General features: G+C 38.0%; 1 protein-coding gene and 1 long non-coding RNA gene across 6 annotated transcripts in view; one reads left to right on the forward strand and one right to left on the reverse strand.

Annotated features, from left to right (window-relative positions):
* LOC116529894 overlaps positions 1-26,157 on the reverse strand; it is a 40,866-nt gene that overhangs the window by 14,442 nt on the left and 267 nt on the right. The gene's annotated exons all lie outside the window — the stretch shown is intronic.
* PKN2 (protein kinase N2) overlaps positions 25,696-26,157 on the forward strand; it is a 155,971-nt gene continuing 155,509 nt past the window's right edge. For 3 of the 5 annotated variants that reach the window (XM_032247792.1, XM_032247796.1, XM_032247795.1), the window contains exon 1: positions 25,696-26,100. In XM_032247792.1, the coding sequence (XP_032103683.1) occupies positions 26,053-26,100 (48 nt within the window). In that variant the 5' untranslated portion in view covers positions 25,696-26,052. The remainder of the gene's footprint in view (positions 26,101-26,157) is intronic. The other 2 variants (XM_032247791.1, XM_032247794.1) reach the window with 1 other exon arrangement.

Raw genomic sequence — 26,157 nt, forward strand, 5'->3', positions numbered from 1 at the left:
GGTTTAGTATTCCCTGTGAGACCTGTATGAGAAGACAGAAGAGATGCCCCCAAACATCTCCAGTCATAGGTAACTGTTAACCCTAAGGCAGCGCTGGAATTCCAAATGACTTCAGACAATTAGAGAAATGTTCTAAACAAAGGATATCATAGTGAGTGATGGCAGGTGTGACAGAAAACAACAACAAACCAAATTATCAGAAAGAAAATAATAATTAGCCGACCATGAGTGAGCATGAGGCACTGCATTTTTTTGTGACCTATAAAATTGAAATCTGGAGTATAAGGACCATCAAGAAAGCTTCCTTCTGTTTTCAGTGCCAGGCACCCTCTAACTCTGAAAAATGAAATTTTTTTCATTTAGGTAAAAATAAATCTTTACCACAACACCCTCTAACTCTGACAACCACCACTTGAAGATATATACAGAGATCTTAGAAGCTAAGTGACATGAACACTGTAAAAATGAATATAAGAGTTTAAAAAAATATTAGAAGATGGAATTACAGGAAGGATAAAGGAAATGTCCTGTAATGCCCAACATTGTCCGTGTACACTGATGACAAAACAAGATGAAACAGCCTTAACTCATAACATGAAGTCACGCCGTCAATGTCAGTGTTTTCAGACAGCAGGTTTATTAATAATTGAAACGAACTGACACATGAGGTTGTCAAATTTTCTGTTCTGGAAGTGTTATTAACTTTTTAATGTGCTACTGGATTCTAAGAATACTGACAATTTAAGTGATCTCAGACTGTTTTTAAAGATACAAGTGGCTAAGCTAGTCACAGTTAAGAAAGTAAATAAATCACCTTATTCCTGAATGCAAACAAAAGGACTTTATAGCGGCTGGGAAAAATCAGAATCTTTTTTTACAGTGCTTAGTGGAAGAGGAACACAGGATGTTTATACCCAGCAACCTTCCAGGCCTAGTCTCTGGTGCCTGCTGTGCTTCATAAAGGATAGATAAGAAGCAACTTGGAAGTAAGGTAGGATCTTATAGGATCAGATACAAACTTATCTCTTAACTAGCCCAAAGAATAAGCAAGGAAGAGACTTTCAGCAGCTGAGAAATAAACCTTTAGGATTTTCAAATGGATGCTGGTATAATTTAATTAACTTAAAGAGATTCGGGATCAAAGGACTTGCATTTAAGGTTAGTATAATCTCTTACAGAAAACATTAAGCACGGGTTAGGAAAGATAACAGCAATGCCAAGGACTATAACAGAGCCTAAATAATTATTCCTTACTCCATTAAAAAAATATATATATATTTGCCCTTTGAACTGCCCGGTGTCAGTACCGAACAGTTAAACCAAATCACAAAGTGCCTTGTGTGCCATGCAAATGAATTGAACTTGATCTGGTAGGTAATGAGGAACTATCTTAGGAGTGGCAAACTCTGAGTTGCATTTTAGAAATTTCTTTTCAATGGCAACATAAAAGATGGACTACAGAAGTCTTGAGACTAGAGACAGGGAAATCTTTTAAGAAGCTATTTTAAAAGCCCAGAAGAGATGATATACATCTAAGGGAAGGCCTTATGGCAATGGCAATCAGGCTTATGAGAAGAAAACTAGTCTGAGCAAGAGATGTTTGAAAAGTAGGTTCAACACAACTACGTTACTAGTTAAATGAGAAACACAGACATAAGACCATTCTGAGTTTTCTGGCTTGATTAGACAGGTGATTTATAGTACCATTAACTCAAGTAGATAATGTAGAAGGAAAAGCACATTTTGAGAAAACAGTAATAATGAGCTTAGTTGAAGATACATGCATAGGGTCTGAGCTAGAAATAGCTCATTGTTCTTTAGAAACATTATGTTGTTAGGACAAAGAGTTGAGCAAGACAGGCATATATGTGTAGGTGATAACCTACTTAATAGGAGTTGATGAGTTCCCTCATGTGTGGAAGACTGATTGCTAATCACTTCCCAACTCAATACTCCTGAGTCCTACATCGTCTATTGGTCAGTGTGGCAATATAGTCATTTTAAAGGGATGTGTTAACACTCACCTTCCAGTGTAAAGAAGCATATTAAGTGACAGAATCCCTGAAAACGGCAATACTTAAGACACTACTAGGTAAACTTGAGTGTATAAAAACCCCTAGTGAGCTTGTTAAAATGGGCAGGGTGTGGCAGCTCATGCCTGTAATCCCAGCACTTCAGGAGGCTGAGGCATGAGGATCTCTTGAGGCCAGAAGTTCAAGACCAGCCTGGGCAGTATAGTGAGATCTCCAACTCTACAAGGGGAGAAAAAATGAAGATGTTTATGCCCATCCCCAAAGTCAAATTCAGTGGTCTGGGTGGGCTTCAGGAACCTGCATGTTTAAAAACCAACTCTAGTTCTTTCTTACAAACACAGAGGTTTGTGAAGTTCCTTGGAAGGTCTAATTAAAAAGAAAAAATATAGTAGTCAGAATTTTGCATATGTGAATTTTGCCTTTAAAATGACCATGTGTTTAACTTGTGTCAGATTATCTCTTTTGGTTTTAAAGTTCATGATTTTAGTCAAAACCTAGCAATTATTTTTCCTGGAAACATTTATAACAAGTAAATCTGTCTGCCTTGAGTCATACAGCATATTTCCCTTTCCCTAGGCTTAACAAAGAAGAAAATAATCTAAAGTTAAAACAAAACAAGTGGCGAAAAGGAATTGGTTTATGAAATTTGAAAGTGACTAATTTAAAATTTTAGAGTCATTATGCTTAATGGACAGGGTCTTAGACTGAAATTCAGAAAACCTGCATTAGTACTAACCTTGAGCTAGTATTTTGACATTTCTAGGCTTTCATTTTGCCATTTATCTCAAGAAAGTCTTGAGCTTGAAAAATTTCTTAAGATTCTGGACAATATTGCATGTTAGACTGAGCCAAATGAAAATGATATTTAGCCATTTTTGACCTACACAAATGGCAATTTCATATGGTTCAACATATCTAGGATGGAACTGACCTATTTATTCAGCATGATCAGTCTGGGGCTCTATGTCTTTCTACCTCACAATTGGCTTGCCTCATTTTTCTTCAATAGTCTTCCTCCATGGCCATAAACAGACCACACTCACTTTCCATCTTTCTGGCTCTGAACTTCAAAGGAACAATCACCCTTTTTACCTCTATATTGAAAAATCCTCCAAAAGGACTAAGACTGGAATAGCCTGGAGTACCACTACGGGCTAGAAATGGATCACTTTCATACCCCAGTGACCAGAACGGAAGAACAGTATAAATGGTAGCATTTGGTCCCCTAAAGAAGGTGTGGTGCTGTGCAGACAAACCTGTAGATAGTCTCTACATCTCTATGTCTCCGGGTGCATAGAGATTTAAAATATACTTTCCTCATAGAAAGGAAACATTGTGACTAGACAAAACTAAATCAGAAGGAAGAAGATTTGGATTCAAAATCTTTGTGACTTGAAAAGTCATTTTCCTCTTTTGAATATATTTTCTCATCTGAAAAATGTATTATAAATACCTCAAAGGGCTATTACAGTATTATATAAAATCATGCATATGAAACTACTTTGGAATTTGTAAAGAACTACAGCAGTTAAGGAATCGCTCACTCAATAAGCATCTATTGAGTGCCTACTGGGGGGTTGTAAACTTTATTAGGTTCTGGAAATATAAAGATGAATATACAATGATGAATACAATATGATATTTTTGCCCTCTGTAACATCATATAGGATCTGCATAACATCTAGTATGAAAATAAGCACATGATTATTTCAATAGATGCAGAGAAGGCCTTTGACAAAATTCAACAGCCCTTCATGCTAAAAACTCTCAATAAACTAGGCATTGATGGAACGTGTCTTAAAATAATAAAAACTATTTATGACAAACCCACAGTCAATATCATACTGAATGGGCAAAAACTGGAAGCATTCCCTTTGAAATCTGGCACTAGACAAGGATGCCCTCTCTCACCACTCCTATTCAATATATTATTGGAAGTTCTAGCCAGAGCAGTCAGGCAAGAAAAAGAAATAAAGTGTATTCAATTAGGAAATGAGGAAGCCAAATTGTCTCTATTTGCAGAAGACATGATTTTATATTTAGAAGACCTCATCGTCTCAGCCCAAGATCTCCTGAAACTGATAAGCAACTTCAGCAAAGTGTCAGGATACAAAATAAATGTGCAGAAATCACAAGCATTCCTATACACCAATAACAGACCTAAAGAGAGCCAAAACAAGAACGAACTGCCATTCACAATTGTTACAAAGAGAATAAAATACCTAGGAATACAACTAACAAAGAATGTAAAGGACCTCTTCAAGAACTACAAACCACTGCTCAAGGAAATAAGAGAGGACGCAAACAGATATTTTGTGTCTCATTCCATGCTCATGGTTAGGAAGAATCAATATTGTGAAAATGGCCATACTGCCCAAAGTAATTTATAGATTCAATGCCATCCCCATCAAGATACCTATGTTCCTCTTCACAGAACTGGAAAAAACCACCTTAAACTTCATATGGAACCAATAGAGAGCCCGCATAGCCAAGTCAATTTTAAGCAAAAAGAACAAAGCTGGAGGCATCACACTACCTGACTTCAAACTATACTACAAGGCTACAGTAATCAAAACAGCATGGTACTGGTACCAAAACAGAGATATAGACCAATGGAACAGAACAGAGGCCTTGGAGTCAATGCCACACATCTACAACCATCTGATCTTTGACAAACCTCACAAAAACAAGCAATGGGGAAAAGATTCCTTGTTTAATAAATGGCGTTGGGAAAACTGGCTAGCCATGTGCAGAGAGCAGAAACTGGACCCCTTCTGACACCTTACACTAAAATTAACTCCAGATGGATTAAAGACTTAAACATAAGACCTAACACCATAATAAACCATAGAAGAAAACCCAGGCAAAACCATCCAGGACATAGGCATAGCCAAGGACTTCATGATTAAAACACCAAAAGCATTGGCAACAAAAGCCAAAATAGACCAATGGAACCTAATTAAATTCCAGAGCTTCTGCACAGCAAAACAAACAATCATTAGATTGAATCGGCAACCAACAGAATGAGAAAAAATTTTTGCAATCTACCCATCCGACAAAGGACTTATATCCAGAATCTTCAAAGAACTAGAACGGATTTACAAGAAAAAAGCAAACAAAGCCATTCAAAAGTGGGCAAAGGATATGAACAGACACTTTACAAAAGAAGACATACATGAGGCCAACAAACATATGAAAAAATTCTCATCATCACTTGTCATTAGAGAAATGCAAATCAAAACTACATTGAGATACCATCTCACGCCAGTTAGAATGGCGATCATTAAAAAATCTGGAGACAACAGATGCTGGAGAGGATGTGAAGAAATAGGAACACTTTTACACTGTTGGTGGGAGTGTAAATTAGTTCAACCATTGTGGAAGACAGTGTGGCTATTCCTCAAGGACCTAGAAATAGAAATTCCGTTTGACCCAGCAATCCCATTACTGGGTATATATCCAAAGGATTATAAATCGTTCTATTATAAGGACACATGCACACGAATGTTGATTGCAGCACTGTTTACAACAGCAAAGACTTGGAACCAACCCAAATGCCCATCGATGATGGACTGGACAGGGAAAATGTGGCACATCTACACCATGGAATACTATGCAGCCATAAAAAACGATGAGTTCGTGTCCTTTGTAGGGACATGGATGAACCTGGAAACCATCATTCTCAGCAAACTGCCACAAGAACAGAAAATCAAACACCGCATGTTCTCACTCATAGACAGGTGTTGAACAATGAGAATACATGGACACCGGGAGGAGAGCATCACACACTGGGGTCTGTAGGGGGGAACTGGGGGGGGGGCAGCAGGGGGTGGGGAGTTGGGGAGGGATAACATGGGGAGACATGTCAGATATAGGTGATGTGGAGGAAGGCAGCAAACCACATTGCCATGTATGTACTTATGCAACAATCTTACATGTTCTTCACATGTACCCCAAACCTAAAACTCAATAAAATATATATTTAAAAAAAGAACTTAACACTGTTTATATCAATATTATATCATGATATATCATAATCTTACATGTTCATCACATGTACCCCAAAACTTAAAACACAATAAAATATATATTTAAAAAAAGAACTTAGCACTGTTTATATCAATTATATATCATTATATCATAATGAACAATATATTTTGTTCATTATGTGTCATTTTGCCTAAAATAAAAGTTGCCAAGAACTTATTGATGACATTAAGTGAGGATTTACTGTGTACCACATTTCACTTATCAAATAATGAAATAATCTAAAAGTTTGATAAACTGTACTGGTGAAGTCATAGGCAGACACTCATGCATAGTTGATGGAGAATATAAACTGTTAAACCTCTATGAACATCAAAACAAATGCCTACCAATAGAAGACCAGTTATGACATATGCATATGATGGAGTTTGAGGCTGTTCTAAAAAATAATGATGGTTCAGTTAAAGGTGCTGTATTTACTCACCCCTTCTGTTCCTCTCCATTAGAGCCACACATACTTGCTGCTTCTAGTTGGCCATCTTGGCCATTAGTGGTAGTGTAAATTAGTTCAACTGTTGTGGAAGACAGTGTGACCATTCTTCAGCGACCTAAAGACAGAAATACCTTTCAACCCAGCAATCCCACTACTGGGTATGTACCCAAAGGGCTATAATGGTTCAGTTATAAAGACATATGCACACATATGTTCATTGCAGCACTATTTACAATAGCAAAAACATGGAATCAACCTAAATGCCCATCAATAATAGACTGGATAAAGACAATGTGGTACATATACACCATTAAATACTATGCAGCCATAAAAAGAACAAGATCATATCCTTTGTCAGGACATGGATGGAACTAGAGGCCATTATCCTTAGCAAACTAACACAGGAACAGAAAGTCAAGTATCACATATTCTCCCTTATAAGTGGGAGGAGAAAGATGACAACACATGGACAGATACAAGGGAACAACACACACTGTGACTCACTGGAAGGTGGGAGGAGAAAGAAGATTAGGAAAAATAACGAACGTGTATTAGGCTTAATACCTGGGTGATGAAATAATCTGTACCAAAAAATCCCCATGACGCAAGTTTACCTAAATAACAAACCTGTACATGTATCCCTGAACTTTAAATAAAATTAAAAAAAAAAAAAGCTCAGTGCATCTTAAGTTTTTTAATTCTTAAAATAAACCAAATACTTAAGAATTAAGAAGGTCCACTTGTTTAACAAATGCCAGGATAGTCTATATATATGATAGAACAGAGATATTACTCAATATTTGAGCATAAAATCGAATCTCTAAAGCAAATCTGTCACTCACTTTACCACTATCCTTTTCACAAGACTGTATTTTATTCTGCTCACCTCCTCAACAAATGATTTCTTCCTAAAATTAACACTGATGGCCCCTGTCTGGCTTCTTTCCTCAAAAGCGATCCTGTGGCTAATTCTCTATGGAATGTTTCTCATCCTTCTATACACACATATACAGCAATTCTTACCACAAGTCTCCCTCCCATGCTATCTCATCTCGATTTTCCAAACAAGCCAATTTTGAACCTCATTCATGTTCCTTTTTTTTTTTTTTTTTAACCTGTCTTATGTTGGCACAATTCTCTTATTAAATTCCATGGTCCTACCTGAGCCAATGCTTTGGAAAGGTGTTAATAAAACTGAGACTTGTCTACAATGAAATGATTTTGTAGTGCCCCAACCATTCTGAATCTAAAATTATCCCTTATCATTGGTGTCAGTCAAACTGATTTCTCTGATAGTGGTTTACATTTCCATCATCCTGACCCACATTTGCAAATATGACATTTTAAAATTTTTAACAAGATTAAACAACAAATTGTAAGAGACTTTCAGGAACTCCTTGCAAAAACATACTTGCTTAACTATGCATACAAGTTTATTTGCCAATTACACATTTATTCAGCCTAAACTGCTTACATTACAGTAAGTTCCTGTCTCTGCCAGAGCTATATAAAATTTCCAGACCGAGGCTAGCTTAGTGGTCTAATGTCATCACTTATTGCTGGTACATTTTACCTATTGCTTATAGTTTTGTCATGGGTTCCTAACCCACTCCAATTGCAATTATTTGCCTGGATTTGTTTGTTCATTTTTTTCTTCAGCAACTGTTTGCTGAAAGTCTACTATATACCAGGTCCTAGTCTTGGCTGGGTGGGTGCAAAATTAATAAGGCGCAGTCTTTGCCCTCAAGGCCTTACAAAGCAGTAAAGGAGATAGAGAACTAAAAAGATAATTGCAATACAGGAGATGCAATGGATTACGGAAAGTATAGTTTTTGTCTGCCTCCCCCTAGTTCCTTCAGAAAATAATTCCCCTACTCAACTGATCTAAAAGGCCACTCATATTAGTTCAGGGATGAGCATGTACCTGTCCCAGGCCAATTCAAGGACTCAGAACTTTTCAGCTAGAAGTATAAAGGAGGAGAATACTGGTATTGCTTTAGGATCATGAGCTCCAAGTACGAATCCTGAAGCATGCTGATATTGCCACTATTCATGTGAAATGCCAAATGAGAAGTTGATGGTGGCACTTTTCCCACCAGGTAGATTCTATTCAGGAGAGACAGAAGCTAACATGCCAGGAGAAGCAGAGGCAAGGAAGACCTGAAAGACAGAAAGAGTCTTGCTGACCCTTGGGTCAGGTATGCTGAAGCTACCACTTCCCTGAACTTATCAGTTTTGTGTGGAGGTAGGTAGTCCTGGGTTGGTATGGTCCACAATCATCAGGGATCAAGGTTCCTTCGATCTTTTTGCTCTGCCATCTGTAGCACTGAATTACATCCCATGTAGCAACTGCATTTCAAAGATAAAGCTTGTCTCAGTCTACTCAGTTTGCTAACACAAAATATCATAAACTAGGTACTCCCAACAAAAGAAATTAATTTTTCAAAGTTCTGGAGGCTGGGAAGTTCAAGATCAAGGTGGCAGTAGGTTCAGTGTCTGGTGAAGGCCAATTTTCTAGTTCATAAATGGCTCCCTCTAAAACCGTTCTCACATGGTGGATGACATGATGGGTCTTTCTTGGGCTTCTTATTAGGGCACTAATCCTATTCATGAGGGAACTACTTTCATGACCTAATCATCTCCCAAACACCCCGCTTTCTACTACCATCACCTTGAGGGTTAGAATTTCAACATTTGAATTTGGCAGGGAGGGGAACAAACATTCAGGCTATAGCAGGGCTCTACTATGTTCTGGAGTCCCTATCATCCCTTAATATCTCCCAGAGTTCGGTCTGAGTTGTCATGTATCCTCAAGCTTACAGTGTTGTTTTTCTTATAGCCTGCACTTCTCTCATACACATAATCCAACTACCTTATGAAGACTTTCCAAGTATGGTCTCTGATGAAAAGAAGGGGGACTTCTATTTAAATGTACCCTTATAAGGTTAAGTTAGAAGTCTAACCTCTTCTTTCTTGTAAAGCTTTTGAAAAAAAATAAGGTAAACTCATCTTTTTTGGCAATGTTCTCAACTCCATGGTCACAGGACAATAGTGTATCTACCTGTTGTGAAGAATATGAGGTATATCTTAAGTAATTTCTTCCTAGAAATGGATGTGCTTCTAACATTTTTTAATAGCGCTCTTCTTTTTAAGAGATTTAGGGTCATCCCAATGATGACATCATTCTCATTCTCTCTCTCTCTTTCTCTCTCTCTCTCTCTCTGTTTCTCTCTCTATCTCTCTCTCTCTCTCTCTCTCACACACACACACACACACACACCCCCATACACACACATTCATGAATGCTTTCTAGAATGAGAAAAAGGCTCAGAACTACAGATTCATTCACATAATGTGAAGCCTATTTAAGTACACTCATGAATGTGTCACACATTTGAACTTCATCCTTTATATGTAGCAACAACAGATATTGAAAGAATAACCCCAACGCAGATAGACATTATGGTAAAGTTTTGAATGGGATAGGGAGTAGAGACTTCTTGTCATCACTAAACTTGCAAATGATTTCACCATTCCTGTGAAGTACTAAATGAGATTAATTTGTTGGTCAACTGGGGCCCTGTGTGAACTTTAGTATATGTCAGTAGTCTCGGGAAAGGATGTTCCATCTTATGATTAGGAAGAGAAGACTAAGTTAGGTTTAGGGGATTAGGAATTATGGGTGGGAAGAGAGAATGCTCTATGTCTGAGATCATGGCTCACTTCTCTGGTAATTCAGAAGGCGTGATCTGCAAACAAAGGAAATCTAAGGCTAAGAGAAAATTACAAATCAGTTGTATTGCCAGAGAGGTAATCTCTGCTATGTGATTTGTTGTGAAGAGGAAAAAGAGAGGGAATCTAGATTGGTGTAACTGCTAGCTCCAAATGACTGGAAAAAAGGAAAACCAGACATGAAAAAAAAATGCTGCAGAGAACTTGCTGAAGAATTTTCTGTTGTCAACAGTAAGCAGGTACCAGCAGTAGAAAATAGTGCAATTGATTTTGTAGGAATAGCTCATCCAAATATCTTAAGTGATTTGGCAGAATACTTAGAACACTATGAGCCTATGAAATTTACTGGGGGCCTTAACTGGGGATGCGGCAGTGGAAAAAATAAGGGATGGATGTAAGAAACATTAATAAAGTAATAAACAGATAAGACTTGCAATCGACAATGGGTGATGTGAGAAAAAAGTAGAGATGGGAGTCAAAAATCACTTAATTATTTTGGGTCTGGATAACTAGAAGAATAAAGATACTTTTCATAGAAATAAGCAAACTTGAAAGGGGAGACTTGTTTAAAGGAGATGTGTTCAGCTCTAAATAACCTGAGTTTGAAGTGAAGGTGAAATATATAAGGAGAAATTGCAGACTATTCAATGTGAGGCTGAAGATAACAAGACAGGTCAAGGATAGAATTCTAAATTTGGGGGTTAGTGAAAGCTGGAAGAGTAGATGAGATCACTGAGGGAGGTGCTGAGATTCAAAGATGTGTGAGGCTGTCTTTTCCTCTGTTTCTACCTATTAATCTTCCATATGTAGATGGAAGAGATACAATTATTGCCTTGAACTGGTGATCATTTATTGCCTACAAGTGAGACACAACGCACCCAGGGATACTTGGTTTGAATTTGAATTTCAGAATTAGTTCAATTAAGAAATTTAAATATACATAGTGAGAATATTTTATTAACAGAAAGTTGCTCCTAACTTTGTCATAGTGTTATAAACTAAATCTAGTGTGAAGTATATTAAAATTTAAGACTGCCAAACAATACTGAATGAATGCATAGTCTTCACATAACATTTTTTTTTCTTAAATCTATTCACAGTATGTTTTTTAAAGAATTTCAAGATCATTTCTGAATTTTCTGTATTTTAGTTTTAAGTTAGACAAATGAGATATGTCTTTTCACATAGAGCGTTAAAGGGTCTAGTACATTGTGTAATCCAAAATACCTATGCAAATGCTTAATTGTATAAAGAACATTATGCAAATGTTTAACTGAATAAGGAATAAGATGTCATTATTAATAATGACTTGTGAATGTAATTAGAAATGAGTAATTAGGAAAACATCACAGTAATAAATGGTGTATTTCAAAAATAGGGCACTGGGGATATGAAAATATGCCTTTTATATGTCCTTTTCATGCCAGCAGAACATATCTGTGGTATTCCTACTTAAGCACATGATTTGAAGTGAACAGGTAGGAATAAAAGGGTCATAATGATCTCCTAATTCCTTTGAGTATACTGAGTAATATAAAATACTATATTCACTTTGGAAGAGTTTTTAGAAAACTTTTTTAACATAAAATGTTTCTATATAAAATATATATTCTATCTATTATACAGATTTGAATAGACTAAGGATCAAATAAATTGTAATTTTATTTTGTTTATTTTGTTCTGCCTCAACCTATTAAACAATGGATTTCAGAGTTCATAGATGCATAAGTGAGTGTTGGCATTGAGAGAACATAGCTTCCGGAGCCAGACAATTTTGAGTTCTGGTTCTGCCTCCTGCATCTGTAAAGCCATGGGCAGTTCACTTAACCCTGCTAAGTGACAGTCCTCACCCATAAAAGATAAGTACTAACACTACCTACTTAATAGGGTCGTTGGGAGGATAAACTATAAAGCATTTAGAACAGTATTTGGCATATTGACTATATTATTGACATAAGACATATATTTGACCCATGCGCGCGCGCGCACACACACACACACACACACACACACACACACACACACACGCACCCCACATACAAGTTGTCTTCTGTCCTACGTAATGGTTGGGCACAATAAGTATACTGACTGAGGCAAATAGGTAGACAGAATCATCACTTTGGTCTCAGGCAGCTGAACTTAGAGCTGGTATAGGCTCCTCTGGAAACAGGTAAAATTGAATGTGTTTTATTTAACTTCTAAATTCTACTGTTGTTGTTGTTGTTGTTTTTAATCTCTTTGTTCTTTACTGTTTTACTGCTTGTGGTCTCATTAAACAGATGCCAATACAGGGAAACAGAGATATACCAAATAGTGCAATAGTCAGGTAAAACTGATAACGGTACAATTGTAGGGGCAATTTGACCTAAAACTAGAGCTCAAATCTTAATATTCTTGCCCGCCTGCCTGCTTGAAATTAAAATAAAAAATTTTCTGTACTTTGGCTTATCATATTTTGTTTTCTGTACCTTAGCTGATCCACAAGACAATTCAAATTTAGAAACAAATAAGACTCTAATGCAGTCGCTAGATACAGAGGCTGGTCGCAGTGGCTCATGCCTGTAATCCCAGCACTTTGGGAGGCCGAGGTGGTCGGATTGCGAGGTCAAGAGATCGAGACCATCCTGGTCAACCTGGTGAAACACTGCCTCTACTAAAAAATACAAAAATTAGCTGGGCGTGGTGGCGCATGCCTGTAGTCCCAGCTACTCCAGAGGCTGAGGCAGGAACATTGCTTGAACCCAGGAGGTAGAGGTTGCAGTGAGGTGAGATCCTGCCACTGCACTCCAGCCTGGTGCCTGGCAACAGAGCGAGACTGTCTCAAAACAAAACAAAAAAAAAAAAAAAAGAAAGAAAATTGGATTTGGATTACATGTAAACAAATTGACAATTACTGGACAGAGATTTGAAGTCATCAAATTAATCTAATACATACTTATATCTAAAAATTGAAGGCCGGGCGCGGTGGCTCAAGCCTGTAATCCCAGTACTTAGGGAGGCCGAGGCGGGTGGATCACGAGGTCAAGAGATCGAAACCATCCTGGTCAACATGGTGAAAACCCGTCTCTACTAAAAATACAAAAAATTAGCTGGGCATGGTGGCGCGTGCCTGTAATCCCAGCTACTCAGGAAGCTGAGGCAGGAGAATTGCCTGAACCCAGGAGGCGGAGGTTGCGGTGAGCCGAGATCGCGCCATTGCACTCCAGCCTGGGTAACAAGAGTGAAACTCCGTCTCAAAAAAATAAATAAATAAAAAAAATAAAAAATAAAAAAAATAAAATAAAAATTGTTTCCCTTATTTTCAACTGCTAAATGTAAAACCCAGCTATTCTATTTTCAAAGTCGATAGTAGAGAGCTGACTTAAATTTGTTTGATTGAAATACAGTCAGCTCTCTGTATCCATGAATTCCCTATCTTTGAATTCAACCAACATCAGATTGAAAACATATTTAAAAAATGGATGGTTGCATATGTACTGAACACGTACAGACATTTTTACTTGTCAGTATTCCCTAAACGGTATAGTATGACAACTATTTACACAACATTTACATTTTATTAGGTATTCTGAGTAATCTAGAGATGACTTAAAATATACAGGATAGGCTATATGCAAATATTATGACATTTTACCCAAGGAATTTGAGCACAATTTGGGTACAAGGGGGTGGTCCTGGAAACAGTCACCCATGAACAATTGTATATAGATTTGACAAAAGGGAGAATTTTAAGACTGTAATTGATAAGGCATATATGGATTATTGAGGCAAGATATTAAAGTTAGAATTGTTTTGGAGGTATGAGTTAGGTTCAAAACACATAAGAATTTAAGAAGCATATGGAGATAAAGAAAAAAAAATCCAAACCCTAAAAAGAGTGAATGCTGTAGCTTGTGGAATATTACAATTATTCTTTTTTTTTTCTTCATTATCAATGCAGACCTTTATTCTACATATCTTCACCAATCTATTCAAAGTAATTTCTAACCACATGGGATAGAGAAGGAGCCAAGTAGAGGAGAGCAGGAGAAAAAAATGATGGTATGCTGAAAAACATAATTTGTCAATTATAGATGTAACTACAATTTGTTTACAAGCTATATCCATCAAAGAGACCACATCAATATCACAGCAAGCGTAGAGGAAATGAATATATAGAAAATCCCATCATTACACTTCAAATCTCTGCCAGTAATGTCCTGCCTTTCATCCATTAATACTGCCTTAAGCAAAGGATGTCCCATATACACTGCATACCCATAACAAATCAAATCTAACACTTTAAATAAGCTTTGTATTTTCATAAAACTCTTTATAGCTTCTGGTCTCATTTACCTTTCAAAGAAAAACAAATAAGTTGAGTTTATCATTATAGCTAAGAAATTTAAATTCTTTCAGTATTTAAGTGATACAAGGTCCAAATTGAGATCAACTTTCAGCATGGTACCTAGGGTAAGTAAAACAAGTGCTAATGAAAAATGATTCATTCAGAGCTGCCATAACTAAAATGTTAGCCTACATCATGAATCAGTGAGAGGAGAAAAATGCATTTGAAGGTTAATGGTTTCAAAAAGATAGTTCAAAAGTGAAAAATTGAGTTAATGAAAAATGTCTTAAATAACAGTCTGCAAAAAATTATTTGCTTTATTGTTCTATTGCTGTACTACTCATATAATGCCAAACCAAGTGGTTGAAATATTAAAAAATCATCTGGCTAATCAACAGTTATTTTAAACAAACGTAAGTGAATTTTAACATTGTACAGTTATACACACATGATGTCTACATGGTGAGTTTTGACATATTAGTCATAGCCTAAATAATATCTTTAAAAATAACTGACTTAAAAAGAAATAAAAATGAGCATTTACTTTCCCTGATTTTGATAAACCTGTGTCCATTTTCATTTATCTTTATTCACATATTAATATATTATAAATAGTGAATTTCACATTTAAACGTGGTTTGATCAGTATTAAAGATTATAGTACAGATGACTAATGTGACATATTCTGTTAACTCAGTACAAAAAATATTTTTGGTATGTTGACCTTGTCTAGATGACATGCATTTTTTAGGCAAATAATTACTCCAAATACAGTTTATCAGCATGAGAAAACAATGAAAAAATGATGTTAATAAGTAAGATATATATATATGAAGAATTTATGGTAAGACAAATATAACCCAGAATAAATCTAAAAGCAATTCCTATTCTTTTGGGTAAAAGTCCTTAAAATATATTTATACCTACAATAGGTGATATAATATCATTGTATCTATAATACTTCATATTTAATACAAACTCAACTTACCAAGTTTATCATTTTCATTCTTTGTTTTAATGTAGCCAATAGTTGTTAGCTTTCCATTCTTAGCTCATAAGAAAATAGAAAGTATCTTTCTCTGAAGCAAGTGAATTCATGAGAAAAGCTTTGAATACGTTTCTGCAGCCCCAATTTCAAGTCAATAGATTAAGTGTCCACATTGTTTGCAAGTAAGTCACAGCTGTCTAAATTGCTTCAGAAATGTTTAGCAGATTGCTTTATAGCAGGATAACACAGTTTGAACCATAGTTTCTTGAATACATCTTGCTGGGAGCTTATCTCATTCAAATGATGAAAGCAGCTGAAGCATGATATTTGAATCAGTCACATTTTGCTCTAATAAAGGAGAATTTTAGGAAGTTCTAGTTGTGATAGGCAACAAAGTAGAGCAATTGAAATGTGGATCTTATATTTAATACAATTCAAACTGCTTGTGTATGTGTGTGTAGTGATAAGATACTTTAAAATTTCATTTGGCAAGAGGCTTACAGTTAAACTGTAAAAGCAATACACAGATCATGTGAATTACCAGCATATAAAAATAAATATGCAAATGACTGTAATACTCTTTTCCAAAATAGCATCTTTAATAGGAAACCCTTCATAAGAATCTTTATAAAGTGACATATTTTAAAATCATATTTATGTTTTATAAGTACTTATAACTAGCAGTTCTTATTTTTAATTGGAAAATACATTTTCAGCCACACCTGAATAAGTGGTATGTATGCACATAAAGAACGAGTCCATGTATACACCTCTATTATAAATTTTAAAAATCATCAAACAAATTCTCATCAAGAACTTTCTATTCATATTAAGCTTTCTATATTACTGGATGCTGTGGAGATTACAGAAGTAATATATATTGTTTTCACTCAAGAAACTCAAAATTTTCATGGGAAACACAGGCGGGAATATAATTGGGTCCTAATGTGTATGCTGATATAACCCCAGTAAATTTTAGATACTCCATAAATTTTGTCAAATAAGTGAATGAATTATAAAAGCTAAACTTTTTTTTTTTTTTTTTTGAGACGGATTCTCATGTCTTCCAGGCAGGAGTGCACTGGTGTGATCTCAGTTCATGGCTACCTCTACCTCCCAGGTTCAAGTGATTCTCCTGGCTCAGCCTCCCAAGTAGCTGGGACTACAGATGTGTGCCATCATGCATTTTTTTTTTTTTTAAAGTAGAGACAGGGTTTCACCATATTGGCCAGGCTGACTTCAGGCGATCTGCCTGCTTTGCCCTCCCAAAGTGCTGGGATTGCAGGCATAAGCCACCTCTCTCAGCCAAGCCAAACTGTCTTTAATCACTCACTTTAGATAATTTAAATATTTCAAAAAATTCTATCAATGGGAAGTTTGAGAAGAGCGGCTATTTAAATATATGAATTGAAATGTATGTTCTAGTTAAATATTGCCATGTATTTATTGCCATGTATATCTATTATTCTGTCCCCGCTACCCCCAACCAAACCAACAAACCATTTTACTATGCTTACAAATTCTAGGGGTTGGGAGTTTGTACAGGGCATAGTGCGGATTGTTCGTCTCTTTCCATGACGTCTAGGGCCTCAAATAGGATGCCTGCAACAGCTGGAAGCAACTTGAACTGATGGAGGCTGGAAGAGCTGAGAATGGAAGATCTCTTACCAAGAGGGAAACTGGTCTTTACTCTCCTGTCTGGTGACTTGGCTGGGATGATTTGAAGGCTAGGCTCAGCTGGGACTACTGACCACGACACCTATATATATGGCTTCTCCATGAAGCTTTGACTTCTCACAGAACAGTAGCTGGGTTCTAAGAAGGTTCAAGTTAGGAAGGAGTATTCTAAGAATTTATGGTCTTTTTTTAAATAACTGATACAAATAATATCTTTGCTCTGAAGCTCACATTTTAAATGCTGAGAAATAGAATGCTTTATCGATGGCAAAAATCATTGACTAAAATATCTATGAAGTGGATGCTGTGAATTGTCTGTCAAAATCCACCCTGTCCCTCTCCTTCAGGAAGAGTTGTAGCGGGGTCTGTAACTACACAGTTAGAGATGACATTTCTCAGCCTCATTTGAAGCTGGATATGGCCAAGTGACTACATTCTCACAATGGAGTAAGAACAGAATTGTGTAATTTTGAGCTGGACCTTAAGACATTGGCTATATGATCCTCCATGCTCCTTTTTCCTTCATGAGGTAGATCATGGAGTTCCTTGACCCAGCTTCAATCATGCAGCTGAGAATAATGCCACAGTGGATGGTAGTAAGTTAGAAAATGCATAGCAGTAAGACACAAAAAACCTGGCTTCCTGGGGCAGTCATTGTATGTGAGAAAGACGCAAATTTCAGCATTCTTTAAGCCATAATGTTTTGGGTCCTCTTTGATAGAAAAGTTAAGCTTTACTCTAATTTAGATAGTACATACACATTATTGAATGATAGTTGGATGCTGAAGAAATGATGGTAGGATAAACAACCTCCCTGTTGTCCATCTCCCCAAATCAAACCCTTTAAAATGTTTGGTATGGTCAATATTCTTTTTATCTATTGACTTTTATTGCTATTTTAAGTTGCAGAAGATGTTTCTTCTAAAGGAAGCACAAGTAGTAAAATGGTCATGTTTATTATGTAAATCTTTTCATACTTATATGCCTTTTCCATTTTGACATGGCCAGCCAAACTTTCTTCCGTCCCCACACAACATACAAAGCATCAACATTTCACTTGAAAGGCCCAGAAGCCTGGAGACAACAGATGCTGGAGAGGATGTGAGAAATAGGAACGCTTTTACACCATTGGTGGGAGCGTAAATTAGTTCAACCATTGTGGAAGATAGTGTGGCGATTCCCCAAGGACCTAGAACTAGAAATACCATTTGACCCAGCAATCCCATTACTGGATATATACCCAAAGGATTATAAATAGATCTATTATAAAGACACATGCACACGTATGTTCATTGTGGCACTATTTACAATAGCAAAGACCTGGAACCAACCCTTATGTCCATCAATGATAGATTGGATAAAGAAAATGTGACACATATACAGCATGGAATACTATGCAGCCAGAAAAAAATGATGAGTTCATGTGCTTTGCAGAGACATGGATGAATCTGGAAACTATCATTCTCAACAAGCTGACACAAGAACAGAAAACCAAACAGCATGTTCTCACTCATAAGTGAGCAATGAGAACACATGGACACAGGGAGAGGGACAATACACACTCAGGGTCTGTTGGGGGATAGGAGGCTAGGGGAGGGATAGCAAGGGGTGGGGAGATTGGGGAGGGATAACATTAGGAGAAATACCTAATGTAGGTGATGGGGGGATGGAGGCAGCAAACCACCATGGCACGTGTATATCTATGCAACAATCTTGCAAGATCTGCACATGTACCCCAGAACTTAAAGTAAAATGAAAAAAAAAATTTTTTTAAAGTTCAACTTCTCAAAAGTAATTAAAACACTTTTTTTACTTTTTTGAGATGAGGCGGAAGTGTAGTGGCGTGATCCACGCTCATTGCAACCTCCGCCCCAGGTTCAAGCGATTCTCCTGCCTCAGCCTCCTGAGTAGCTAGAACTACAGGCTCCCGCCACCACCCCTTTTGTATTTTTAGTAAAGATGGGGTTTCACCATGTTGGCCAGGCTGGTCTGACCTAGTGATTCGCCTGCCTCAGCCTCCCACAATGCTAGGATTCCAGATGTGAGCCACCACACCCAGCCTAAAACACTTTCACTACTTCAAATACATACAATTCAAAACCTTGGCATTTATTCAATTCATTATGTACCAAGTTAGAAAAATGGTATTTTCTGATACCCCTTTCAAAAAAACAATTTATATATTTTGAAGAAATGTCCAAATAATCTTATTTCGGATAACAGCTGAGAATCAGAAAAACCTGAGTATGATCAAACTATATATAGCGGGGAAAGGGGCAGGATTTGCTTGTTAATGTATTAAGGGTGGAAAAAGAGCAATAGACCCAACATTGGGGTGAAAGGCATCAAATCCTATAGGGTAATCCCTCTTAAATGTTTGGTATGAATTCATGAAATGCTTGAGGATAGGGGGTTTTGGTGGTTACAAGTTATGGGCTTAGCTTCTTCTGGCCCATATCAATATAGGCATAATCAAAGAACAAAGGTGACAGAGGAGTGTTATGGGAATATATGAGGAGGGAGAGAGAAGCAGGAAAGTATTTGAGAATAACCTTTCAGGGTCCAAAAATTGGACTAAGAGAAAAGAGGCTCCTGATTTTAGAGGTTATGAAACTGGGCCTTCAAGGCAAGCTTACCTAATTTTCTGAGGGCCATGGAGTACCTAGCTAACAGCCTATATTTCTATAATACATACAGAAATGCACATACATATACACACAAATATCTACTATATAAGATACTACACTAGGCTACTTAAGACACACTGGCCTTTTCTAGTGGCTTGAAGTTTAGTGTGAGAGCAAGACTGTATGCAATGACTACACAGAGAAGAAATTGCCCAAGTAGATGTATAAACAAAGTACTATGGGCATGTTCATATGATGTCTAATACGTACTCATTGCTTATAATTTGTACATTTGCTGGTGTCAGAATCCTTTGGAAACAATAAGCAGACTGTGTAGAGACGGAGTCATTGGAAGAAGTTAAACTGTGTTGCTGGTCCTACCTACTTGTAAGCTGTAGGCCGGACTGTGGTGTCATGCTTTCTCTGATGGTTATCTCCTGGGCTTAACAGCCTAGTTATGACTGTTTGCTTAAACACAGACACACGCACACATAAGCTTAAGCAGGAAGGGAAATTTATGAGGAGAACACAAGGAACCCAAGAACAAAGAATAGAGTAGCTGGACTTCCTGGAAGACTGGAGCCAGCAACTATTAAGACATCGGGAACCAAATCTTCTATATTTCCTCCGCCATCCTGAGGCCACATATGCTTTCAGCTCTGCTTCTCTTTGAACATAACTAGATTCTCCTATCTATTAAATCTATTCCCTTCTCTCCATTTCTACTGCCATGACTTCATTTTAAAGTACTACCCACTCTTTTTTGCCTAGAAAACTAAAATGCCCCCCTCAATTTTTCTCCCCAAATCGACTCTTGATCATTTCAAAACTGTTTTCCTCATTACAGCCAGAGTGACTTGTTTAAAGTGACAAATTCATTCAACGGTATTTCCATTACTGCTAGGATAAACATTAAAATCTTTTTAAAATTTTATTTTTTGAGAGAGGGTCTTGCTGTGTTGCCAAGACTAGTCTCTAGTTCCAAGCCTCAGACGATCCTCCTCCCGTAGCCTCCTGAGTTGCTGGGATTACAGGTATAAGCCACCCTGCCTGGCTTTCAAAATCTTAAACATGGAACTGGACTACTATTCACTCACATTCAGTACCCTTCATTGTGATACTGCTGTCTGTGTCCCCTTGTTGCTCTCAGGCATGGCAAAGGTTTCGCCGATGGAAAGAGAAAAAAATGTGAGCCTATACTTCAAGAGCCATGCTTTAACACTTTTCCTTCTGCCATGATAGTGACAATGTTTCAGACAGATTGCTCAGTCAGCCTGAGTCCACAGTGAAGATGACATGGAGCAGAGCCAAGTTGAACATGTAGGATGAGAGGTAAATAAATCTTCTTGTAGACCACTGACAAGCTTTTGGAGTATTTTGTTACTCAGCATAAGCTAGCCTATCCTGATACATATGGTCTACACACTCTTGCTTATTCCCCTATCTCTTTGCTATAGCCTGTTTAGCCGTGCAGTAATTATAAAAGTTTCCCCCTCCCACATTAGAACATTTATTTATCTATGTTATTCTCTCTCCCTGGAAGGCTCTTTACACCTTCCCCCCCCCTTAACATTTACACACTTGTGAGAACTCAGCTTAAGTGTGAAGTACTCAGGAAAAGATTGTCTGCTCTGCCCTATGTTTAAAGTATTATGAATTTACCTTATCATTGTACTGGTTTCACCAAACTACAAGTTCCATGACAACAGTGACCAGGTATGCTTTGCTAACCATTATGTTCCCAGTGACAGGAAGAAATAAATTCTTTTCTCGTTCCAAAGAGTTTTTCTGCATCTTTGTGCACATGGCAGAAAATGGCTATCCAATCCATAGAATCACAACACCTTGCCACTCTAGGGCTGCCAAATGATCAAAATTCCAATGATCGGTTTCCAAAGTCTTAGAGGAAAAATCTGATTGGTCAAACCTGGATATGGTCTATCAGTGATCTAATCATAGTTTACTGGAAGAGCTGTGCTAAGCAGAGTCAACATGGTTTCAGAGATATCTCTGGGAATAGGAGGAATTCTCAGTCAAGTGGATGTGGACTGAGCTGACATTCTAAAAAGCAGATACTGTAATCACTATAGCTGACAACTCTTAAGAACCCTGTTCTCAGTTATCTTCATAGAGCATATAAGAGATTGATTTCTACAAGGGGGTTTCTTAAGGAAGAAAAGGGTGGTGACCAAGTAATTTTTACTCTGTCTTCTGGAGTTCTGCCTTTCCTTAGGCATTCTTACTTTGATTACCACTGCTACTTTGTTCTAATCTTTTGGAAGCAGGGATGGGCTTTCTCTTCTAACACACATGGAAAACAAAAATGAAAGGAAAACAGAACTCTTGCATTTTGATTTTCCATCACACTGTAGGGACAAGTTTGAATTTGCAAACAGTTTATAAATATTAAGGAAGGACAAAAGGAAAATACACAATGGAAGGCAATAAAAAATGTGACTCATAAAATAAAGGTTTCTGGCCCTTTCCCTGGATATATAGTTCCTGTCTCATTTCACTTGAAATTTAAGAGAGGGCCCATATTATCTGAATATCTGTTTCAAAAGCACAGAAAATGAAAAAAACAGTTGTTAGCTTTTCTAGAATGTTTCCTGTAACATCTTATCTTTAAGAAAAAAAGAAAACACTTTCTATGTATTGTTAATATAAACTATTTCTAAATTTTTGGCCATTTCTACTTCTTAAAGACCTTTAAAATCTTTAGGAATAATTTCTAAAGGTACCCACACAACTAAGGATTAAATTCAGTTATTTTTAAGGACTCTGACCTCTTAAATGGACTCTAATCTCTAACTCTTCTCTTTTTTATTGCTAATGTAAATTAGACCACAACTTGAGGAGAACTATATTTAGGATTCCCTAAACACATTTGTAAATAGGGACCCAATACAATCCATCTGAATCAATCTGTGTTTCCATTAAAAGTTTTTCAAGTGTGCTTCAGTCTGCTAAGTACGATCCATGTCCTATTACGTTTTTTTCCCCTGAACAGAGAATGTGACCTGGGTAGCTAATTTCAGCTTAAATAAAAATAATAGGCTGTTTAAATCATCACATATTTCAGATTATCAAGTAGTTTTAATATTGTTGGCCTCCCTTTTGTGTTGTAATACTTTCCCTAGCACAGCTAATCTCAGAAATCCTTCCTCATTTTCTTTTTTTTTTCCCCCCATGGACCCATGTCACAGAAAATAATTTCATAACTTTTAAAACTTTGTATATTTGTCGCTTAAATTTACATGTGAAATGTAAAATTAAGAATCCTTATCAACAGTGGTATGCACCTGTAGTCGCAGCTAGTTGAGAGGATGAGGCAGGAGGATCCCTTGTGCCCAGGAGTTTGAGATTGAAGTGAGCTATGACTGTGCCACACTGCAGTCAAGCCTGGGCAAAAGAGTAAGACTGTCTAAAGCGAAAATTATTTTTAAATTACTAACATTGTTTTAACATTAGAAGTATGTAAAATTTAAAGTCTATGGTAAAAATTTAAGAGAGTTTAACGCTTTCAGGTTAAGTGAGAATTCGATTTTAAAGTTATAGTGGCATGGTGTAGGTTAAAACAAACACAGAAGGCAATTAGGAGACTTAGGTAACAGTCCCCATCTCTGTCACTAAGTAATAGTGTTGTCTTGCTTCTAATTAGCTAAGAAATCTATTCATTTTTTCCTACCTACAATAGGAGGTAAGCTAGATATTTCAAGTCACTTCTAGTTCTAAAATTATATGATGCTGAAATGTGAACATTTATATCTACATTAATTTTTACAAAGACTGCTCATTGACTGTATTTCTAAGCCCTTGCCCAGTTAACTCTTAGTTCCACCATTATTAATCACTTTCTATGTGTATGTCAGCCATCTCAAATGCATGCTGCAGTAAGCCATGACAAAAACAAAATGTATCTGCATGGATTCAATGCTCCTGAATTGTACACTTAAAATGGTTAAAATGGTAATTTTGTTATGCAATTTACCACAATAAAATATTATAGATCCACACACATTCAGACACACACACACAAATGCATGCAGTGCTCCCCTAATTATTTGCATGCTACTTAAAATTGCATTATTGTTGTTTGGACATCAGTTGGCTTCCCCAAAGGATTCTCCAGTCACTCCAAGGATAAGGACTTTTTTTTTTTTTTTTTGAGGTGGAGTCTGAGGCTCACTGCAACCTCTGCCTCCTGGATTCAAACAATTCTCCTGCCTCAAGCCTCCCAAGTAGCTGGGATTACAGGCACACCACCACACCCAGCTGGGATTTTTGTATTTTTAGTAGAGACAGAGTTTCACCATGTTGGCCAGGCTGTTCTCGAACTCCCGACCTCAGATGATCTGCCTGCACTGGCCGCCCCAAAGTGCTGGGATTACAGGAATGAACCACGGGCCAGTCGGATAAGGACCCTTAATCCTTGCTGTAACTCCAAAGCCTAGGACACCATCTGGCTTTTAGTTACCAGGAAAGGTATTTATATCCCGGGCTTTCCAAGTGTTATTTCATGTATTTAATTATTACTTCAAACCAAGGCAACGTATTAGATATATAAACAGTTATAAGAGTTGTGAAGTACACACCAGAAAAATTCTTCATCACACATATGATGAGTTAATGTGGCCACAAAAATCCAGATCTTGAATAAATGTTTGTTAAGTTGATATATGAGACTTGAGAAGGCAAAAGGATAAACGTAAGTCCTAGCATCAGGCTAACAAATCTTACATGGAGTGCAGAAGTACGTAATATACTTCCTAAGATGTATGTCAACAAATGCCCTTCCTAAGTAGCAACATAGTAACCTAACCTACCCTTACCACTTTCTCCAGGTAGCTTTTAACAAAGGAATTGTACTGCAGCTTCAAAAAATCAAAAATTACGTGTTTACCTATCCATTCACTGCTCAGACAAAACAAAAACAAAAGCTACCTGTAGATTTCGAAATTCCTGAACACTATAGGGTCATTAAAAACAAACAACTAGATTTACTCTATTTAGCTATACGTTACTAAGCAGTCGGGTTAGCTTTAATGCTTATCACGCCAAGGAAAGTTGGCTTTTTTCCTTTCCCGAGGGTAATTCTGTCCCACCCCCCTTTTAAATGAAGTTAAAACAATCCAAAACACCAGCTAATCCTTAGCTCTGTAGAGTTCTCCAGCACAAGGAGCAGAGTTCAGCCTCAAGGAAAAGGCATCTCAACCGCTGTGCATTTGTGGCCAGGGATCCAGCCGCTTACATTTCATAAAAAGTACAGACCAGACCCGTTTAGCCAACTGCGCACCTTACTGGTGGAGAAGGCGTGCTGGGGGTGACCGCGAGCAAAAGGCAAAATTATTGGCTTCGGTTGATGGGGCGGTAAGGGGAGGGCAGAGGATATGTGAGTCCCGAAGCTCTTTGGTTGTGGAGGTTTAAAAGGGGCCTGTTAAAGTTAGGCCCAAGCTTCGGCAAGAAGGTGGAAATTAAGCAAAACAACAAAAACAAAAATATCCCGAAAAAACAGCAGCGAGCAGGCTCCCGAGTTCTGGCGTTTACTTAGAGGCCGTTAAACGCAGCAGGAAAGTAGGCGTGTGTTTTCTTCCTCTTCCCGCCTCCCCAGAGACGCAAGCCCAGTCCTTTCCCCTCATTTTCACCCTAGCCGGGCCCAATAGGTGCCCTCGCCGCGAAGTCGGGTCGGAAGCCGCCCCGCCCCCTGGCCCCTCTAGCCAAGGGGGGACCCCTGTGCCCCACCTTCCCTGCCCGACGAGAAGCAGTGGCTACCGTCGTCACGTGTGCTGCCAGCCGCCAAGTGAGGCCGCTTTTACGACGCGGTGACAGTCAAATGGTGCGACAGGAGGAGCTGCGGCAGCGGCCGCAGCGCCCCGCACTGAGAGGTTTGAGGCGACTCTTGGCGTCGCCCAGAGGGAGCGACTAGGCGAACAGTCCGGTGCGGGCGGGCGGGCGGGCGGGCGGCCGGCCGGCCGGCGAGGGGAAGCCCGTTACGAGTGCCCTCGCTCCCGCTCTCGATGAACCGGACGGAATAAGTCGCTCCTCCAGCAGGGGCTGCGCCTCCATGAATCTCTAGTTTTTTTTTTTCTTTCTCTCCCCGCTCCTCACCTCTCACCCCAAGTCCCGTCCCGCCTTCTCCCTTCGCCAGCGGCAGCCGCGTCCAGGTGCGGAGTCCATAGCGGAGCGCAATGGCGTCCAACCCCGAACGGGGGGAGATTCTGCTCACGGAACTGCAGGTAAGGGCCGCGGCCCGGGCGAGAAGCGCTGGCGGTGGAGACTGGGAGAGAGTTCCG

Source organism: Sapajus apella, unplaced genomic scaffold, assembly GCF_009761245.1.
Source record: "Sapajus apella isolate SASKATOON/1434 unplaced genomic scaffold, GSC_monkey_1.0 scaffold64, whole genome shotgun sequence".
NCBI lineage: Eukaryota > Metazoa > Chordata > Mammalia > Primates > Cebidae > Sapajus > Sapajus apella.